The following is a 22358-nucleotide window of genomic DNA, read 5'->3' as shown; positions in this document are numbered from 1 at the left end:
ATTTTTAGTGGAGCGAGCAGTAGTTAATGAAAATTGATTAATTTAATTAAAGAGTTTAGTTAATTAATCTTATATCATTGGAGCTTCTAATCTGTAGGTCCATAAGGTCCTCTTGTTAGCTCACTAAAGGATATATAAGAGGAATGGTTTGAATTATTCAAATCAATTGCATATTTATCCAGATAAATATAATATGGTTAATTATAGATGTGATTTATAATTAAGAGAGAAAAATAATTGAATAAGATTCAAATACTAAAGAGATGTATACATATAAATATGTGATAATTATATGTTGATTAATTTTATATTAAATATGATTTATTATAGCCCTTAATTGATTAATTAATTAATTACTTTTTGAGAAGTAAAGATAAATAAACATGTGATGTTTATTTATTTAATTAATTATATATTAAATTGGATTTAATATATATGATTTTTTAATTATTGGACTAATTAATTAAATAAAAGTTATTTAATTAAATTAGAACTAGAGTAGGAAGAGGAAAGACTAGGGGAAGGGGGTCGCTCATTCTCTCTATAAATAGGTCTTCATGGTCCATGTTTGTGACAGTTGAATTGGGAATTCTGAATTCTAGTCTCCTACTACTTCTCTCAAAATCTCTTTTCCTTTTTCTACTTCTTTTTCCTCTTCCAAGTCTTGGATGTCACACATTCAATTCTTGAGATCCTAGAGAATAACAAGGTTTCACTTATGGTGGTGTCCCTTGATCATTGAAGAGACGTTCCGGAGAAGACACGGGGGGAATCGTGACGAATTTGAGAATCTACAAAGGTAAGGTTTAGCTCTTCCCTCTTTTCTTCTCTTAAATGCATCCTGATCTTTATTTTTTATCCATTATGTTAATATTTTTATACCGTATTTTTTTTTTTGTAAAATCGAAAACAAAATTGCAAGGCGATCACATGCTTCTGTTTGGGATTCGATCCCTTCAGATTTCATTGAAAAACAACTCAAAATCACTTAAATAAAATTAGCATTTATGTCTAACTTACGTCAATCAATGCATTCAAAGAAGTTTTATTTGTGTGTGAAAGTTCTTATTTGATTCCCTTGAAGGTACAAAATTTTAATAGATATGTTCAGGGTTGGCCAAGGCAATGACTAAAGTTCATAAGCGGGCCCAAGCCCGCAGTCAAGCCCAAGCCCAAATGGTAACAAAAGGAGGTATAGGAGAATGCACATCCCAAAAGGAAAAAGTCAATGCCACATCCCAAAAGAAAAAAGTCAATGTCTCAAGGTTTGGGTCAACCATCCCAACCAGTAAAGATATACCAATCGAAAAATAATCAAGTTGCGCTCAACCTGACATCCTGCAACCTCGAGTACTGGAAACAATCCTAACATTACCAGGGTTATATGTGACCACAAGTTGATTGTAAGAGGAAAAACATTCTAATAACTTCATTGATGACTCCAAATGAGAAGAGTAAGTAATCTCCAATGAGAGTTTTGACCTTACTTCTTGTATGTTTAACTTAAATATACATTCTCTAGACTCTATACTAATTTATAAATCAGAGTTTGTATGGTAGACTTGACCCCACACTAATGCAGTGATCTCTTATGCAAGTTAGCTCGAAAAATAAGACCAAATCAGAAGAAAGCAATGTGAAGGTCAAGCCCACGGGCCCGCAACATAACAAACAGGCAGCGCCATCAAATACAAATATTTATTTTGGGATTTTAAATTATACTATTAAGTATTAAGTTTAGGGATACAAATGTTAAAATGATGATATTTAAACTTGATTTATAATATATGTTAATGATCAATAGATGAATGATTTAAATTTCCATCGTAATAATACAGAAAGTTTAAGGATATAAATTAGTTTTTATTTTTTAAAACAAAAAGAGAGAACGGTAAACGCGGCAGTAAAATGAAAGGGAAAAAGAAAAACAAAAAAGACGATGCAATTTAATTTTGATGGATAATATAGAGGTGCCGAAGAGAATTCGATTATTTGATAAATTGAAAGGATAATTTAGCGGAGCAAACAGTGACGTTGAGCTGTGGAGAAGAAAATAAGAGGCGGTCCGGTGCCGAGCAACTCTTGTGGCGGCTATTTGATTTTGTTGGAATCTCAAATCAGCCACCAGGAGATTCAGTAAAACCCGACCCGTCACCTCAGGGGAAGAGAAAGTTCATGGCGTCGATATCCTTGTTCAGCTCTAAAACCCTAGTCTTACCGTCGGCGACCTACCTACCAATCTCTTCTTCGTCTACAAACCATACTTGCTGTTTTGGTGGCTGCAGATGCTCTTTCCCAAACAAGCCAATTTCTACTTCTAATTTGATCATTGGCAGAAGGAGAACGGGGAGGCAGGTGGTTCGTATGGCCCCGGAGGAAGAGAAGCTCACTCGTCGCAATCCTCTCGATTTCCCAATTGTATCTTTCTCACTCTTCGCTTCCTTTATTGTCCTTGCGTATTTGATGTTTTTCGCCTCGTAACAGAGTTCTTTTTCGTGGGATTTTGGTGTTTTTGCTTCCCCTTTTTAATTAGTTTTGCTAGTGTATTCCTAGATTAGTTAGGGTGGATAATTGATACAATTATTGTTAAATGTTATCTTTGAAGGTTTTTTTTTAAAGGCATATTCATGAGTTATCATGCCATGTTTTTCCTGCAAATTCTATCTGCCTGTTTGTTGGGCTATGTCTGCTTTTCCCATGGAAAGTTATCCATCCTCGAGTTCTATAGAAAGTGGGCTGTATCTGTCTCTGAACGAGGGGCATCAACCATTATAATGTTTGCCTAATCACATTGTCACTGATTTCGTGAGAATGGGCCATAGTTTTATGGATTCCGCTGGCTGCAAATGTGTTCTTAAATCACATTCAATTTGTAGTCTGAAGATTTCTACTTGATATCTGTGATAATTCTTGTTGTTTGTATTCTTGCACTGGGCAAATGTTTACTGCACTGTAGTTTATCTGAGATTGGAGAAAGATATTGGCAGTCCTCTAGGCGTTTTTGTGTCAGTTTGCAGGGTTTGTGTGGTCTCTTCGATATATTTGGCAACACCTTTGCCACTTCATAGGATTTCGAGAGAAAGAGTTGCTTTCGTGACAAGCTAGGGTGTGTATTATTTTGAGGGATCTGTGGGAGAGAGCGTTCTCGTAGGGATGTTTGAGCCCTAGTTAGATTCTCTGCTTCTCTTTGGACCTCGGTGTTTAGATTTTTTTTTTTGTAATTACTCGTCGAGTAACATCTTAATTGATTGGTGTTCAGATTTTTAGGCGTTCATATTTCATTTTTGGCATATTATTTAGGATGCTTTTGGTTGGTCATTAGTCTGCTCTTACAATATTTTTGATATACTAGCATCTCTTTTGGTGGGCCATCTGTTTCATGGTATAAGGAAGATTGTTTGGTTGGCCACTATTTGCCCCCTTCTCTTGATTTAATGAGGCGAGTGCAATAAACGTCTCTTTCGAGATTCCTTTTCTTGTTTTGATAGTTTCATGGATTTGGTTCTGTCAACTGGATTGTATTGGTGCAAAACAAGGCACCCCTTTCCTATTTAGTTTCCAATTGGAAATCTCTTTTGTAATCACCTAGGAGCTTGGGGTCTCCCCTTATTTCATTTATTCAATGAAATATTTCTTCCCTTAGGAAAAATAAAATAATAAAAAAGAAGAAGATTGGAGTCCCTTCTTTTTTTGTGGGCTTCTCCTTTATGTATGATCATGTATTCTTTTTTTCTTTTTTTTCCTAATGAAAGTTCGTATTTTCCTTAAAAAAGAAATATATATTGGCAGTCCTCATGAATGTTTGTTGGGTAAATAGTTTATATTGGTACGTTGCCTTTTCAGTTTTGGAAGTTTGTGGATTATTAATGGATGTCATGCATTCATTTGACATGTGATGGCTGCGAAAATGAGCTTAGCTCAGTAATATTGACATGCGCTCCAATCCAAGAGATCGGAGGCTCAATCTCCCACCTTGCAATTATTATACTCGAATAAAAAAATCATTTGACATGTGATGTCTGTTTGTTCAATTTATTTCATGTTCTGCTGCTGGGTTTCTACATAATGCTTTTGGAAAACTCACCTGATATCATCAGCTTGTTCATAAATTTGTCATGAATTCATTTGTAAGGGGGTGTTTTTTGGTTCTTAATTCATTTCGTAATATGAAACTGTTGACGTTCTTACCTGCAAACTAAATTTAGTTAGTGACTAGTAAGAAAATTCTATGAAGTGCTTGAGTAGGCTATACCTGGTGTTTTTTTTTTTTTTTACATTTAAAGCTTCTTGACTATTTGGTTGCAGGAGTGGGAGAGGCCTAAGCCAGGACGTAGACCAGACATCTTTCCGCAATTTAGCCCCATGAAAACACCGTTGCCACCACCATTGCCATGTGATCCCCCAGAAGAAGATGAGGAGGAGGAAGAGAAGAAAGAGGAAGAAGAGGAAAATCCTGACAAGGAAAATCCAGATGAGCCTGAGAAGCAGTAGATGTCCTTGAAGAACTCCTTGAGTTCCTTTCCCTTTTTCCATCTCCACATTGTTTTTTGATAGGCTGAAAGCATTAGATATCCCTAGGGGATGATGAGCTGAGATAGTTTACAATGAACCAAACATATTTGAGAGCTGCCACTGATATTGCAATTCTATATCAAGTTAAAAATCTCTTTAGGATTTCCTATTCTCTTGAGTTTCAACCCCCACTTTAGGCAATGTATTTTACGAATAATTATCATGAATGATATGCCTTCTCTCCCGTTTCCAGTCCTTAATGCCTAGTATGTTTAAATTCTATATCTGTGTGTTGTTTAAGAGCAAATCTCTAGAAGCTGACGCAGGATGGTAGAGAGGGTTTCACATTACTATATTGACACAAATCCCAGAACGATTTGTTACAATTGGTCTTTTTTATTATCATTTTTTAATGCAACTCCTTGTTGTTTTCCAAGAATGTGACTGGATGCAATTATTAACTATTAGAGAAAAGCCTTTCCCTTTCCCTTTCCCTTTCCCCTTTTCAAAGGCCAGTCATTATTAGCTACGGCTAAACGACAGTTGATTGTGTAATATCAGAGTAAGTATAAATTTGTATGGTGCATGCTTACAGAACACAGGCATTTTGATCTACTCTACTTGTACTCTGAATCATTTTTTAACAATTGGGGTTGGATTTATATAGCCTTTGACTTTATAGATGGCCACTTTATGTATAGTATATAGTGGTTCTCAGTTCTCGCTTTGTAGATAGCATTATAGAAGTACTTGAAAATTCCCAACTTTAAAAATTCGTTGGTTGCAAACTAACTTCTTGGATACAAGTCAAACTTGCATTCTTTGCCAAAAATTTTGAAAGTGCGCAGGTCCCAGTGTAAGCAGTTGATCATTTGCAGCTTCTACCATTCTCGCTCTCTCTGTTGCAGAATCATCCATCCACAGGACATCTGCTTTGGCTTCCTCTCTTATTCAAACCCATGGTATGTACTGTCAACTTCAACTAGCCAGCTTTTTCATCTTTCTTGATTCCTCAATTCCTTTTAAACCTGATATTCAATACTTGAGTTAGTTTTTTTATATTCTCAGCCGTCAGGTATTGAACAATTACACTTTTTATTTTTCCTTTTTTGGTCGCAGAATCTTACCCCCTTTCTGTTCAGGTCACTGGTAAGGCTGCTACTATCCCTAATTGTCCAGCCTGTAGCCTCTGTCTCAACCTTGCTTTTTTACAGTGACATTCTTCCTCAGCATATGGTTTCGGAGAGACTTGTTCGACATGAATTGCTCGATCGAGAAAACTACCTATTCCATTTTCTTGTTAACTTTTTGAAGTGCTTTTGGTGAAGAAAGAAGAAAGAAGAAGATGAAGAAAAGGGCACATCTTTTTCAGAGACCCATCTCCATTTTTTCCTCTCGGGTTTATCCGGCTTTTCCGATGACATTGGGAGCTCTATTTTGAAGGTTATTTTTCCTGAAAACTACTTTGATTGTGACCAAAAACTTGCAATAAAATGAAATTGTGCTTGTTGCTTTCGCTGTTGTCTTTAGGTAAATGCATCTCTCTTGTTTGTGATTTCCTAGTGCTGTGTCCACTCTCCCGCATGTCTAATAGGTCATATTCTCAAATTAATCGAAATTAAAAGTCATTTGAAATGACTTTCTGTATGCTTAAAAATAAAAATATTTTTTATTGATCGATAATATTTCTTTAAATCTTTTGATGATGTTTGGGCTTCTTCCTCCACTCACTTTTATTATGTCACGCGCATGTTTAGGCTATGTCCCTTGTATTTATAGACCAGATAAATGTTAAGAAAAAGAAAAAGGGTAAGATGTAAAATCAAAGCCTCTGTTGACTTCTATTGAATCCATTTTCATCAGACCAAGTTGTCTCTTATTTTTTTTCTTTCTTATTTGCTTGTGAGTTTAATTATAGAATCTCCCAAAAAGTTTAAACCATATAATGTGGTAGAGTGACCAAAAAGCTTCATTGGTATACTTTATGATATTGACATTTAACATTAATTTTTAAAATTTCTATTATATTTCTTATTTGTTTGGAAGGGAACAATTTCCTAATCATTTAATGGATAAATTTAGGAGTTGGTCGGTTGTTCTTATGCTGACGCGGACACGCATGCTCCACCCTCTGTCTTCCACTCTTTGTTTTATTTCAGACAACCCATCCATTACCCAATTTTAATATTTAATTTCTTTCGCTATTTTATGAACTTTGCCTCATAGACCTATGAATAAAGCCTTTTCTTTTGTTTTAAACAATTACATTTGTGTCTCATGACTCGAATTAAATGACTCATTCATTGGTTCGATCGGGGTTACGGGCTCAAGTTATTTATGGCTTAAACACTTCTCCCCTTGGGTTGTGTCTAAGTTTTCGCATGGTATTTTTTGTTTAAATATTATTTTGATCTTTCTACTTTTGATTGTTTGTTCATTTTGGTCCCTCGATTTTTAAATTGTTCGTTTTGGTTTCTATACTTTCAAATTTAGTTCATTTTGATCCTTATACTTTAAAAATGTTCATTTTGATCTCTATACTTTTAATTTCGGTTTATTTTGGTCCTTGAATTTTCAAAAAGTTACCATTTTATTTTTTAAAAGTGAAAATAAAGGGACAAAAATGACAACTTTTTAAAAGTATAAAGATCAAAATGAATCTAAGTTAAAAGTACAAGGACTAAAATGAATATTTTTTAAATATATGGATCAAAATGAACTAAAGTTGAAAATATAGAAATCAAAATGAACAATTTAAATGTATAAGGACCAAAATGAACTAAACCTAAACGTATAGGTACTAAATACAAACTTTTTCTTTTCATTGTAGGCCATAGTGCCCTTTAATTTTGGTTTCACTTTTTGTGTTTCCTCTTCCTATAAAAATTAATAAAATAGTTTTATTTGTTCAATTAAATAAGATTAAAAATTACTTTTATAGAAGTAATAATTTAGTCTCTATGTTTTCAATTTTACAACAATTATGTTCCTACATTTTTACTATGTAATAATTTAGTCTTTGTATTTTAAAATTTGTAACAATTTAGTCTCTTTAATGAAAATCAATGCTAAAATTTATTGAGATTTTTTGTATTAATAAATTGTTAAACTAATTAGAGACTCAATATTTTTACAAGATACAAAGTTTACATCATTAAATAAAAGAAATTGACATCTAATTTTAATGAATTTTTACACTATGAATCAAATTATTACAAATTTGAATGTATAAGAACTAGATTGGTGCATACTAAAATACAGAGATTAAATTGTTGCAAAATTGAAAATACAGAGACTAAATCGTTATAAACTAAAATTAAACTAAAATTGAGAGATTAAATTGTTGTTTTTACGAAAGTTTAGGAATCAAAAGTGTTGTTTAAGTTATAATATGTTGGAATAAGAATGTGTAAATTGGAATCAAGTATGGTGAGGTGCTAGTGCAACCATGTGCTAATGTAATATTGTCTTGTTATGACGTAAAAAGCAAGGGAAAAAAAAAAAGATTACGTGTTTGGTAATAAATTAGTATAGACAAATCACAAAAGTAACTGAATTCATTTATTTATATGTAACTATGTTAGTAATAAACTCCATTTTCAAACAAAAAAGGGGGAAAAAGTGAACTCTATATTGCCAAAGAAAACTTAATTATATAAGTTTTCTCTCTCTAATATTCTCTCATTTTCTAAATTTTAAAATTCAATTGTTTTTTTTTTTTTTTTTTAGACGTTCAATTGGTTAGTTTAAATTCTTTGTCTTAGCTTGAAATAATAAATTATCCCGCTCCCAATCGACCAGACGTTTGTTTGAAGAACGTTTTTTAAGTTCATTGAATTATCAAATATGTCTGTATAGAGTTGATAGATTTGTAGAGAATTACATATATCATTGCAATTTTGTTTAAAATTGTAAGTTTTTTAAGATTAATTCAATACTTGATTTGTGTATGGATTGGACTTAACTTAGGAAAGTCAATGATCTGACTTTTATTGAAATAAGGTCACGTTTACGGAAGGTATATTACAATAAATAAAAAATAATCTAGAAAGTGGGACTTTTTTTTTTTTTTTTACGTTTGTTAGTGTTTCCCGACATCCACATTTATACTGACAGGTGGGCTCAGTTGGAAATCTATAAGGAAGTAATGTAATCTAAATGACGAGCGTGGAGTGATCAATCAAATTGTATTTGAATATTGAGTGGGACCTATACCTTTTTTGCTGATAATTTTGTCCCAGTTTTTAAAATTTGTCCTCACACGTCATCAGTTATTGTTGCACCGCTTGGATTGATCGGTAATGGTGAGTAGCCTAAATGACTGTTACTGTTCATCCAAATTTTAGGGTTTTCGGTCTACCGTAAAATGGAATCGGAAACCATATCGATAAATTTTTACTTTATCATTCTTGTTATTCATCTTCATATTTTGCATGCATTTATTCATTACCACTACGTGAAATGTTCGTTTGTTAAGGAATTTAGCAAGATTGATCATATGCAGACAAACAAAATATATAGGTTTTCATTTTTTTTTCCAAAATATATTTTTTTTCACAGCGGGTGGTGGGTCTCCAAAACACATTAACAAAAAGAGAAGAAGAAAAAGGAGTACACCTACTCCAAATCACTAGAGAGGATCACCAATGCACATCGGGCATTGTTCTTCTTCTTCTTGGCCATTTTCTTCCCACCAGTACGTAGGTGCTTTATTAGCACAACGACATTTCCTCCCTGCTTCTGTTTCACTCTTATTCTCTTTGTTCTCCTCAATCCGTACTCTTTGGTGGAGGGCCGTTGATGAAGCTAAGGGATGCCTCGCGGGGAAAGGCAGGGGTGGGGGGGACTCCTTGTCCAAGCTCCCAATCCCCTCGTGTGTAGTGGAATAACAGAGTCATCCATGGATGACTCTGACGTGGTTGCAGCGATCAGTGAGCTATTTGATTTCGAATTCAACCACTGAGGAGTTGATGGGTACTCATATGAGTTGTGGTTCTTCGCAAAGGACATGTCGTTTCACTAAACACTACGTATTTACCGTTAGCGTTTTCGCTCGTGGTTCGTTGAAGTGAACCCAAACTATAAGTATATATGTGTAACGTCCATATGCGAACATGTAATGTAATAGTTCCATTTGGTCATGACTCACCAAATTGAATGCGTACAGTTAATTTGTGGATTAATGGCATTATGGTTCTCGATGTGTGTTGGCGAAAAATGATTACAAGCCGTCAATCAACATCAAGATCAGCTTTTAAATGATTTGCAATGGAAACGAAAACCGTAATGATAATGGAAACAATAAATATATGACGTTACAATGGATAGAACGTGTACATGTATAGTGCTATAACGATAAGACTGTCGATAACCCTAACCCTAACCCAAACGGTAACTATATTTAATATGAATAGATGTTTTAAGTGAGTTTGGTGTTTTTTTTTTATATAGTGAGTAAATATTACTGATATTTAAAATGTCGATGTTAACAAAAATAACAAAGTCTTAATTTTACGAAAATTTCGATGGAAATATCCATAAAATTTCTATTTCAGTGGACATTTCTGAAAAAATTTTAAAAACGAAAAATTCAAAAAATAAATTTAAATTGATAAATAATAATTTTATGATTTTTAAGCATTTATCATGTCTATTATTTATGTTATATTTACATAGTAATATTTTGGTGTTTGATTATTATGTTTCATGGATTTTTCTACGATAAAACGGAAATATCGATTGATATCTCATGTCGTTATCGAACCCATAGAAATGTAGAAATATCGACATGTTGATAGAAATCTAATACTATAAATATAATAAAAATTAAACTAAATGATCATTTGGCGGTTTTGGCCCACCAGCTTAACTTATTAAGTTGGTGTAAATAACCCAGCTTAAATAGTAAATGTTACTGAATTTTCATATTTATCGAGTAACTCCATCAAATCTTTTTTTATATACTTTGATCTTTCGCTCTATCTCTATTTTTTGTAATCTACTTTTCATAATTATCAAGAAATTCAATCTTATAATTTTGTACTTCAAACACAAACTTATTAACTTTTAACATATTAATTCAAAACTTTTTAACCATGGGTAAAATTCCCCTCTAAAAATAAGCAAACTTAAAGTTTATTGGCCAATTGAAAATTTATATGGCTGTCTAAATTTATTTCCATGAAAAATAAACATATAAAATTGGATAGCCCCTCTCAATGGGGCTTCTAATGGTGATTCTCTTATGGAGATGATGGCTTTTTCAAACATAGAGTGGGTTGGTACACAACTTTGCCACCATAGAATTAAAGTGCAAAGTAGTGCTCTTTGAAAACTTTCCCCACTAGAGACTTAATTAATTAGATGATGTACAATTTTTTTTCTAAAAAAAGTTGTAGCAAGGACAAGGATCTTTAAAACTCAACCCCTTCTTCCTTTGTAAAATCCCATACATGCTTCCATACCTTATCATTAAATCTTTAAAATCGGTTTCAAATGAGCTTTTAAAACTTCAAAACGTATTTCAAGTATTTAGAAAATTAATCAAAACAAACTCTATTTTGTTCAACTACGTGAGTTTTATTCACAATAATGGAAGATAACTGATTGTGTAATGGAAACACGATCTCATGTATTCAATGTACATCTAAACGTATCTACTATATCTTAATATATGATACATTTACCTTGTAATATCTTTTAATCTCACATAATATACTCCATCATACATATATCAGTCATTTCAAAACACTTTAGGATTCTCATATGATGTATGAAAAGCTTGTTTTAAACAATTACTTATTGTAATTTGGAAATGATACTGCAAGATATATTACGATTATGAATAATTTTGGACCAATAGAATAAATACAAAAAAAAAAGGGGAAATGAAATCTGGATGGGGACCAAGACAAAATATATCGAGCCAATGGAGGGAAGTTGGGCCTTTGACTCAACCTTGGTCTTGGACCCTTGGATCGGTCCAAGACCAAGGAGACTAACTTTTGTATGGGATGTGTTGCACAAGAATCCAACATAGGATCTAATTAGGTCATTGGATGGTTATTCCTAAAGAAAATACCTGGTTATAAGATAATTGCAATCATATACTCTCAAACTTCTTAGTTTCCACACTCTTTTCACTATTTGATTTAAACATCGGAGTGTCTCTGTGACGACTGAGTGAGCACCACACGACTCAATAGGTTTTCTTTTTTGTAGGTCACGTTCTTTTCCATTTCAAGTAAAATTCAAATTCATTGTTGGTATCACATGAAGATGTGGTGCACTTTTCCTATTCAAATTTTAACATCAACCTTACATATACTAGAATTGGACAAAAATAAGGTACCGAATGAGGTTACTTCACTTTTGGGCAAGGGACCATGTCTCTATCTTTTTCAATCTCTAATGAACTTCATTCAATTTAGGAACTTTAAGACAAATCTTACTGTTTTTTTTTCTTTCAACAATATTCTAATACTTTTACTATAAAAAGAGAAATCCATAAAGAAAAAAAAATTGAAATATTTTGGATGACATCTATGTCAGAGTTGTTTTATTTCCTTTTCACTGCATCCTTCAATCAATCCATAGATTATTTTATATCTAATTAATAATAATCAGGCCCATGTAAATAAGAAAGAAACCAACATGCATGTGATAATATCAAATTCAAACTTTTATCTAAAAATACCGCTGGAAAATGCATTTTTAGACTTCAAAATTTAAGGAAAAGTGTAATAATTATTACTTTCAATTGAGATTGGTATCACTCATCCATCAATATTCAAAGAGATTTATTTGAGACAAACGTGTAAGAAATGATCACAAGGAGCTTTAAATTGCATAAATATATAGATTATTGGGTGATTAGTTTGTCCATAAATTTAAAAAATTGTACTTTTAACCTTGAGTTTCCAATTTGATTTTTTTTTGTCTCTAAATTTTTTTATCCTTGAATTTTGAATTTTTTTTCTACTTCTTCTCTAAAATTTTAAGATTAACACATTCTTAACTTTGATTGTTTTTTTTATCGAATACTGATATTTAATCCTTAGTGTTAATGTTTATTAATGAAATGAAAAGATATAATATTTATAAATGATTAATTATAAAATAATTATAACCGATTAATTTTTACTATTTTTCCATCATTATTAAAATTAATTTAAAATTTTCATTTCATAGTTATTTTGAATTTATTAACTAAAAGTTAATGTTAAAAGTCGAAATAGGCATTAGGAAAAAGTTCAAGGGTAAAAATGTAAAATATTAAAATATAAAAACCGAATAAAAATTAAGTTCAAAATTTAAAAACATATGATTTTAAAATTTTAAAAATAAAAAATTAAACTCAAAACAATCTTAGAGTAAAAATGTAATATTCTAATCATTATGGGTTAATCTAGTGGTAAATAAATGATAAAGAATTAAGAAGTCATGGATTCAATTTATTGTAGTCAACTACTTAGGATTTAATGTCTTACGAGTTTCATTGACATACAAAATATTGTAGAATCAAATGAGTTGTCCTGTGAGATTAATCGAAGTACGTACAAATTGATAGCTTAGACACTCTCATATATATATATATATAAGAAAAGGTGAAAGTGTAACATTTTGTAATCTAAGGAAGCGAGAAAGTATTTTTTTTTTTTAAAGAAAAAAAAAAACATAGATAGATAGCCTCTTCAAATTCCTTCCAGAGCTGTTTTGTAGTGTAGTTTGATTCAAAACGACGCCAAAAAAAGAAAAAAAAAAGACCATGTGCAGCTGACATGTCGTCGATGAACAACCGTTATAACGGTCGTTAAATTCTATGGTGGCTGACCTAACGCTTAAAACAAGGCCAGAATTCCAAACTCTTATTTCCAGTTTTGTCCCTAATCAAAATCATCAAAATTACACCAAAAGCACCTGCGATCCAGCTCGGCACAAAACGCAGCCGTTTCCGTAACCCAGCTTTTAAGCATAAATACCCCACTAAGTCATCTCATCCAACGGCCACGATCGCTCTCTCGCTTTCATCTTCACTCGCCGATTCTTACGGTAGGTCCAAAGACGATAATTTCACTTCCGAAAATACCCATCCAACGTTCAAATCCAGGTTAGTGAAAGTTTGTGTCTTTTGAGCAAAAGACGAGGGTAGTTTAGTAAATGGGTACTTTGTATTTGAGAGAGATTTTTGAAAAGTGAACGGCACACTCGAGTGCTGTTTGTGATAGCTTCGTCGTCTTCCTCGTCTTTCCCCAGCTCTGTTATTTCCAATTTTACTCCACTTCCTTCTTTCTCTCTCTAAAACTCCCCTCTTTCTCTCTCTTCCTTCAAGCTTTTGCTCATGACTCGTCTGGTTTTTGGGGGCTGAGGTATTTAGCTTTGAAGAGTGGAAGGGAAGTTCAAGATCTAAAGATGTTGGATGGGATTCTCGGTCGAGGATTTACTTCCAAGTGGTATTTACTCCGATCTATTTTTCCTGTCTTCAATTTGATTTTTCTTTTTCTAATTTTTTAGTTCCTCGAGTGTTGAAATGAGGGATGTTTTGTTTTCTCTTCATATTTGTAGCAAATCCTTGATTAAATTGACCAAAAGTCGGATCGATGTGATTCGGAGGAAGAAGAAAGCAACTCTGAAATTTCTTAAGAAAGATATTGCTGATCTACTCGCTAATGGGCTGGACATTAATGCTTATGGAAGGGTAATTTTTATTTTATTTTATTTTTTCTTTTTCTTTTTGTGTCTGTGAAAGAATTGCTTCCTTCCTTCTGATCCGTTTGTTGAATTGTAAAATGTTTTAATGTTCATAGGGTGTAACCACAAAATAAGCAGTGTATGAAGGCCACGATTTTTTTTTTTTTTTGAGAATGATTTACTATTTATGTGGTTTTGTCCATGTGTGGTGTAAAGAAACTGTTGCTTTTGATTCTGTGGTGTAAAACAGGCTGAGGGTCTTCTTGTTGAATTATCAATTTCGTCCTGTTATGATTTCGTGGAGCAATCATGTGATACTGTGTTGCAGCATCTTCCGGTCATGCAAAAGCAGAGGTATGGGATCATGCTTATGTGTTGTGAATTGTGAATTGTGAGTAGAGTTCCACATGGATAAGCTTATTTTTTTTCTTCTTTTTACTCATTTTCTTTATTGTGCTAATATGCATTTTAATATCTAAGCTTGAAATTATAACTGTGGGCGTCCGCTTCCAATATAAGAAAATTGTTAATACAGAAGAGTTGGCCGATGAGGGTTGACAATTCGATTGAATTTTCAGTGCACCATATTGTTGTATGCTATTCTATCTTTACTCTTCAAATTACAGAACTGGCTCTTCGATTTTTCCCTTAGATTTTCTGGACCTAGGATATTAGTATAGTATGCACCATTCTTTTATACATTCTGTATTCCGATGTTGTGCTTTGCCATCCAACAGAAATTTATTGTGTTTTAATGGTTATGAGATGACATATTCATTTGAGGTGTCTAGCTTGCATGATGAAATTGAGCAATGGATGGATGGTAGATTGTTTATTGGTTGTTTTCTGGAGTTGGATAATTTTTTTGGATATCGTATTAGCTGGGAGGATATAATATGTTTATATCATTCAAAAGCACTTAGATAACTTCTAGCCATCTTACCATTGTTATATAGTTCCTGGTTTAGCGAGATTATATCATTGTAAAAATTTGGTTTCTGACTTTATATTGGATAATTTATGTGTCTGATTTCCTCTATTTGTCACCTTCACAGGGAATGCCCTGAGGAATGTTGTGAGGCTATTGCATCTCTAATGTTTGCCGCTGCTAGATTTTCGGATTTGCCAGAATTGCGTGAGCTCAGGCAAATTTTTCAAGAGAGGTTTGGGACTTCTTTGGAACATCTGGAGAACCGAAAGGTAATATCCAATTAACCAACTTTAGGTTTCCTGGATCTTTCTTAATGAGAGACTAATCATTAATTCTATTTCTGTAGTTTGTTGAGAATTTAGCTTCCAAGCCTTCCACATTGGAGAAGAAAGTTCAGTTATTGCAAGACATAGCATTGGAGTTTTCAATTAAGTGGGATTCTGTGGGCTTTGAGAAGAGAATGTCTACTCCCCCAGCCTATGCTCAGGTGCACTCTATTTCCTTATTTTACTGCTTTATAACATGCAAGAAACGAGATTGAGCCCTTGAAACTTGAAAGCATCAAATTTTGAACTTTGTAAAATTTACAGTTGAGCAAGTCTTTGGTGCTCCTTAGTTTAGTTGTCATTTATAATTCTCAAGCTGTACTGGGAAATTGTTAGGTCTTCTCAACATTTGAACCTCCTGTCTCCGAATTCTGCAGGGCCTACCTAAGGATCAAGGGTCTTACAATGCTGCAGTAGAAAAAAGTCCTCATGCTAAGGAAATTGATCCAAGAGTGGGTAAGGATGGTGGTGTGTTATACAAAGAAAATTTTGAGCATGCAAATGGTAGGCACAGATTTGTCAATCCCAGTGATAGTACCATTTCTGGAGGAAAAGAACTCAAGTTTCAGGCTAGGCAAGAATTATCCGGACACGAACACGAGAATAGACTACATGACAAACAAGAGACGCTCATGAAATTTGATGGCCGTATAAATGATTATGGGGAGAAGAAAGGTTCCACAGTTGGTAAGCATGAAGCTAGAAATGGAAGAGTGGGTTCTAGCCCCACAATTGGTAGAATGGGCAGCTCTTCTTCGAGTGAAGTACCAGGAGATGGGGATAATGGACTGGTTGTGCATAATGCCAAAGAACGGATAGTTCCGGATTACTTGAAGTCACCTTACAATATTCCAGGTCCTCTTATTAGTAAGCATGAAGCTGGAAATAGGATGATGGGCTCTGTCTTCAGAACTAGTAGAATGGGTAGTTCTTCTTCCAGTGAAGTATTGGGAGATGCAGATGATCAACCAGTTGTGCATAATGGTAGAGAGAGGACAGTTCCAAATTACTTGAAGTCTTCACCTTACAATAATCCAGGTCTTGCTCCTCGTAATGATGCAGGATTGCAGTTAAAAAGTGACATTAAAGAGCCATCATCCGGTAATACTCATTCTGGGCATAATGGAGGAGGTTTGATATTTAAGAGTGATTTAAAAGAATCATTTGGCAATACTCATACTGGGCATGGATATGCAGTCCTCCAGGGGAAGGCCGAGGAGGATAAACAGAATTTGAAACCCAGCTACAACAGTATCCTCCCTCCTCCATATGTAAAAGCCAACTCTAGAAGGAAGGATCACAAGGATAGGAGCCATATGGAACTATCACGTTCAGGCCATGACAACAATTGCATCTCAACAGATCCTCAGAAGCCTGTCAAGTCAGAAATGACTGCCGCTGTCCTCCAATTAGAACCCCACCATTCTGACCATGACAGGCAGGTTACTGGTCCTATGAGGGCAAATAGTCGTGGTGGTGAGATGGATCATGTCTTTGGTGCTCGAATACCTCCTGATGCTCTGCCGAAACCAAGATCGGTACGGAGAAGGCACCATAAGCCACGTTCTAGTCATTCAGTTGATGACAATTCTGAGGACATTCAAATGGTGAGAAAAAAGTCGAGAAGTAGTAGGAGAAGGGATGATAAACGAGGCTTGCAGCTATTAGTAGACGAACAAGAGAATGAAAGGGATGAAGAAGAAAGGATAATAGACAAGCTTTTGATACATTACAGTAAGAAATCTTCATCCTTCGAACCAGGAAAGATGAGAAGGAAACCGAAAAATCATATTGCTCTTGAAAATGGTACTGATGGTGTCAAGTCCCCTTTGAATCTAATTAGCAGAGATGGGGCTGATAAGCAGGCAGATACAGTTTCTCCACCAGCTCGATCAGTTTCCCTACCTCGTGAACATCATCTGGGTCCATCAGAAGCAACCAAAGTATTTGGTCGGGCTGCTTCCTTTCAACCAGACCGATCAAATGCAGCTAAACATGTTCATCCTAAATTACCTGACTACGATGATTTGGCTGCCCGATTTGCAGCCTTGAGAGGAAGGTAAACCGTTTCATTATATCTCCTTTCCATGGATCTTGATCACCTGGGAGCCGGTGATGCACCCGTAATTCAAGCCTTCCAAGTGTGTCTCTCTTTCGGTTGCTTCTCACACAAACTTTTACCCAATCTCATTGTATAGCCCTTGTGTGTATGTGGGCTGCATCTCGTCATTTCTCCCATCGATAAAGTCCCCATTGCTTTTTGAAGATTTATACTGGTTAACCTGTAATAGCGAGTGTGACTTCAAATTTCAAATGATACAGATGTTGATAGCTAAATGTAAGATCAACCCAACCCCAATCCTGAGTTGAGATCGCTAGTCTTGTGCTTCATACATACTTTTTAGGTTGCCTTGTTTACACCATTCATCCAGAAGGAACATTTTTCCCCCCCATATATTTTTTTTAGTTTAATTAATTTGTATAAAAAATCGTCTTGCTCCTGAATTTTCCATCCCCATATACTCGCTATCGCATCTTTCAAGTCTTAGACATTATGGGACGAAACTTGGTATTCTTGCAGACATTTTGGTTTTCTTTTAAAGGTTTAATATCATTGACATTTGACCATTCTTCAGCCAAGGTTTTTTCTTGGTTGAAATCTGTGTTAGTTAAAAGACCTTTTTGACCTCAAAATGTAACTGTGGATTCTCCATCTCGTATACAGGACATAAAAAGCCTTCTCATTCGTCAGTCCTACTTCCCCACAGCATAAGATTCCCTCTGACCTCTCTCTCTCTCTATTTGTTATCAATTGTAAATGACTAGTTCCCGCCAAAAATTACCACCCCCCACCCCCCCCCTTTTAGTACTCCTTCATATTTACAGCCTTCCCTTCAAGATTCAACTACTTCATAGTAGAGATTCAGAAAGTGAGAAAGCTTGAGAGAGAGAGAGATGCAGGGAACTTCCAAGGTGATACTGGGAGCTACACTGATAATGGTCTGTCTCTTATACACATCTAGATGTGTATAAGAGACAGCTTTTAGTACTCCTTCATATTTACAGCCTTCCCTTCAAGATTCAACTACTTCATAGTAGAGATTCAGAAAGTGAGAAAGCTTGAGAGAGAGAGAGATGCAGGGAACTTCCAAGGTGATACTGGGAGCTACACTGATAATGGTGGTTAGCCTTGCCATTGTGTTGGGCCTCATTCTTGTGTTGCTTGCTGAGCTCTACTGCTCTCTGTTACTCCGTCGTCGTAGGCTTCGAGTTGCACCGCCCACCACTACCTCCAACACCTCTGCTGACCCCGTTGTAGCCGCCACGGACATTTCCCGGTCTCTTCCTTCAGCTCCTCGCAGGGATAACAATCGATCGGCCATTTCTCTTAGCAGCTTGTATGCTCATGGGGTTCTTAGTGCTCCCAGAAACTTTCTTTTCCCCACCGTCCCCTGTGTTAAAGACAACAATGTAACTGATGTAGCTGAACCTGAAGCAAAGAGCCAAAGCTCTCAACTTCATCGGGTTATTGACATTGACACCCATGAATCATCCCTTAGTCCTCATCGAATCGGTCGCATTTCCACTCCATCCCACCCTCCATCGCCCATTATCTCAGCCTCGGCTGATCTGTACATTTCGAAAGCTTGTGCTCTGAGTAAATTAAACCCTTCCATTGCCTGTAATGACAGTTCTTCCAATGGCAGTGACCATTTTATGTACATATCAAACCCTATTTATGACAATGATGCAATCAGGCCAAGCAGAGGAGACACCCCATTTGAAACACCAAATTCCTCTCCCTCAGGATTGGAAAGATGTAGTAGTTCTTCTGAGGAAGATGAGATTGTAGCATCTCCTTCAAGTACTATCCATTCACTCCCTACTACGCCTCCTTTAACCCCAATGAAGAAGCTCCCAGCTGAGGCTTGTTCCGTCACATTGAGAGATGCCAGGTCCTTGGGGAATTCTGGGAGTGATTCTAACACCAACAATGGTCTGTCATCTTCTTCCTCTGGTTCTCCCTGTACCTCACCTTCATGGTGAATGCAATTCAATGACAAGTTTAGATTTAGTGTCATGTCAGAGCTATCTTTACAGCTTTGTTGTTAACTTTCTATGGTGGGTATGTATTGAATGTGGTGATGAAGAAGAAAGTAGTAAGTTTCTCAAAGCATTGGCCTGAGCATTGCAGACATCTAAGCCACGCCTCTGTACTAACCCATAAAGTTATCTAGATTTTGCAAATTTTGTTCTTTTTCCACTTGTTTGTATTGTTAATGGAAAGTAGTTGAATTTCTAGCCGACTAAGAAATCATAAATAAATCACAAGCAATCCCATTTCATATATAGGCTTGTTGAATCAACGAAAGGGAACAGAGAGACAAAACTTTGATGTTGATGTTTCACCTGAGGTTTCTCCCTTGTGTTTCTTGTGAGTTGTGATTAAGTAGATTAATGAACAAAAGAATCCAAAAAGAAAAGAAAGTATTGAAAGAGAAAAAGAAAGAATCGCTGTTTTTGAGGGACCTCGAATACAGGTCTCAATGCAATGATGCTTAGAAAATGGAAAAAAAACAAACAAAAAAGAAAAAAATAACTGTTTCTCTTCGGCCGTTTTGTGGCCATTTCGATAAGGACGACTCCTCTGTTGAGGTGCAGACAAGAGACGAGAAGCTTCAGTTTCTACACCCACCAAATTTATTAGGGCAAACAAATTGAAGATTTTTTTTTTAGGTGAGATTGATTCTAAAAATGATCGAATTAATTTTGATGAAATGAAAATTAGATTTATGGATAAAATCAAATATTAAACTTAGTATATTTGAGTGATTAAAGTTATATTTTTAAGTGATTTTAACAATTTTAAAATCACTATCACACGTTCACTTTATCTAACATCTTTTTATAAAATTCTAAAGAATCACCATCATGAAAATAAATATAAGGTTAAAAATACTATTTTGTGTTCTTATATTTCAACAATTATTCAATTTTAGTTCCATTTCAAATGTTCAATTATATTAGGTAGAAATTAAAATAAATGTGATAAACTAATAATCATATAGATTAAATTGATTCTTTGTTATAAAATAAAAAACAATACTAACCATCGAGAGTAAGGATTTAGAAGTGTCCTATTAGGCTTGTTTTAGGTTCAAGGAATTATAGAGAATTTCTTTAGATAAAGTTAATTCAAGAAATATCTAGAATATTTGTAGAATTCAAGAATAATCTAGAGAGATCTTTTTACTGGTTCCTAAGAATCTCATGCCTATATGCATGACCCCATATGTGAGCTAAGAAAAAGAAGAGAGTTAGATAAGCTTAGAGCGAAAAAAAGTAAGTGGGTGAGTTCTGAGAGTAAAAATGTATTCTTTCAAAAGTGTCGATCCCAATTCTTAATAAAAGTTTATTTCTTTCAAAGCTATTGTTTCTCTTTCTTTTGTATCAATTTCTTCAATATTCTTTAGTATTTTGTCAATGTGAGTATAGCTCCATAATAATTAGCATATAGTCTTAGTCCAAATCTCCCATCTCTTTTCTCTCTTTTTGTATATTATACGTTCAACAACATTAGGATTGGAAAATTCGATCCTATAATCTCTTTCACCATAATACATGCCTTAAACTCTATGTGGGTAAAAGTTCAATAACAGTGACTTAATCGTCTATTTTTTTTTTAGTGAAAATTACTTTTTTAGTTCACAAGTTTGGAAGAATATGTATGTTTGATCATTGAGTTTTCAAAATATACCTTTTTAGTCTCCGAATTTTTTAGAATAAGTTCATTTGGTTCCTAAATTTTCAAAATGCACATTTTTAGCCCATGGATTTTTTAAAATAGGTTTAAAAGGTCCCTACAATAATTTATTATTATTATTTTAAATTGGAAAATTATGTTTTAAACACCACTTCTTATCTCTAAACTTATTTTTTAATCATATTTTTGTAATTCAAAATTTCATATAATTATAAAATATAAAAATAAAAAATAGTTAGGAGACCTTTTAAACCTGTTCATGAAAACTTGGAGACTGATACATTTTGAAAACTCATGATCAAATACACCTATTTTAAAAAAAAAAAAACTTATGGACTAAAAATGTATATTATGAAAATTCAAGAATCAAGCACACTTATTCTTAAAAAATTAGAGACTAAAAAGGCAGTTTGCACTTTTTTTATTACAATTGGGGATAGGAGGATTCAAACTATAGATCTGATGGTTTCTAATATACTCGTATGTCAATTGAATTATGCTCGGTTTAACGTTTGTACTTTTTTTTTTAATGAATTACTTTTATAGAAAATTATTAAATGAAGATACATGTGTACATATACAGATAAAATTATATAGTTCAAATGAAATTTTATAAAAACCATAAACCATCTAATTTGCGTAAATTATTAATGTATTTTGAAGCTAACCTGATCTAGATAAAATTGTAATCCAATCCATCCAACCGATCATCAACACAACTTCGATTATAATATATTATCCGTGTCAAAGTGAAAAAGAAAAATACCATAAACTTTAGGGGTGTTTGAAGAAATTTAAAAAACTTGGAGGATCTTAATTAAATAAAATATTAAATGTGGGCATGGCCTTACGTTATCCCTGTAATGATTTCTGTTTGCTACGAACTCACCCACTATAGTTGGGAGTTCGGACCACATTCCCACCTCACATAATTTCATACAATTTTGTCCTCAAATTTTTAGAAATCTTTGATATGTTACCCATCTTTAATTCGAAAAAAAAAAAAAAAAAACATTTTTGTCTCTAAATTAGGTATAGTTTTTATTTGATCAATTAGTTTTAAAATGATATACATTTAGTTCTTAAATTTTGATTTTGATTTCAATTTAATCTCATAAATTAAAAAATATTACAA

General features: G+C 34.0%; 3 protein-coding genes across 4 annotated transcripts; all 3 read left to right on the top strand.

Annotated features, from left to right (window-relative positions):
- The first annotated feature begins 1992 nt into the window (after positions 1–1992).
- On the top strand, positions 1993–4794 carry LOC120071334. Its single transcript, XM_039023544.1, has 2 exons — positions 1993–2418; positions 4306–4794. Exons 1-2 carry the CDS (start codon positions 2176–2178, stop codon positions 4489–4491), a joined length of 429 nt encoding a protein of 142 aa, XP_038879472.1. The 5' UTR covers positions 1993–2175; the 3' UTR covers positions 4492–4794.
- Positions 4795–13717: 8923 nt separating this feature from the next.
- On the top strand, positions 13718–17837 carry LOC120071123. The gene is made up of 6 exons (XM_039023192.1): positions 13718–13964; positions 14077–14209; positions 14453–14556; positions 15258–15402; positions 15480–15620; positions 15837–17837. The coding sequence occupies exons 1-6, from the start codon at positions 13924–13926 to the stop codon at positions 17520–17522; spliced, it is 2250 nt and encodes a 749-aa protein (XP_038879120.1). The 5' UTR covers positions 13718–13923; the 3' UTR covers positions 17523–17837.
- Positions 17838–18076: 239 nt separating this feature from the next.
- On the top strand, positions 18077–19807 carry LOC120071124. Of its 2 annotated transcripts, none has more exons than XM_039023193.1 (2): positions 18077–18339; positions 18520–19807. In XM_039023193.1, exon 2 carries the CDS (start codon positions 18595–18597, stop codon positions 19504–19506), a length of 912 nt encoding a protein of 303 aa, XP_038879121.1. In that variant the 5' UTR covers positions 18077–18339; positions 18520–18594; the 3' UTR covers positions 19507–19807. The 2 variants fall into 2 exon arrangements, with proteins under 2 accessions (XP_038879121.1, XP_038879122.1); XM_039023194.1 differs by having other exon boundaries at positions 18077–18459; positions 18640–19807.
- The last annotated feature ends 2551 nt before the right edge of the window (positions 19808–22358 follow it).

The sequence above is a fragment of the Benincasa hispida genome, chromosome 2 (assembly GCF_009727055.1).
Source record: "Benincasa hispida cultivar B227 chromosome 2, ASM972705v1, whole genome shotgun sequence".
NCBI lineage: Eukaryota > Viridiplantae > Streptophyta > Magnoliopsida > Cucurbitales > Cucurbitaceae > Benincasa > Benincasa hispida.
Note: the sequence above shows the minus strand (reverse complement) of the source record. Positions and strands in the feature narration are given on the sequence as shown.

Coding starts and splice junctions, on each gene's coding strand:
- LOC120071334 (XM_039023544.1), top strand. CDS start 2,176: ATGGCGTCGATATCCTTGTTCAGCTCTAAAACCCTAGTCTTACCGTCG. Junction 2,419..4,305: donor ATCCTCTCGATTTCCCAATT/GTATCTTTCTCA, acceptor ATTTGGTTGCAG/GAGTGGGAGAGGCCTAAGCC.
- LOC120071123 (XM_039023192.1), top strand. CDS start 13,924: ATGTTGGATGGGATTCTCGGTCGAGGATTTACTTCCAAGTG. Junction 14,210..14,452: donor ACATTAATGCTTATGGAAGG/GTAATTTTTATT, acceptor GGTGTAAAACAG/GCTGAGGGTCTTCTTGTTGA. Junction 15,621..15,836: donor CTCCCCCAGCCTATGCTCAG/GTGCACTCTATT, acceptor CGAATTCTGCAG/GGCCTACCTAAGGATCAAGG.
- LOC120071124 (XM_039023193.1), top strand. CDS start 18,595: ATGCAGGGAACTTCCAAGGTGATACTGGGAGCTACACTGATAATGGTG.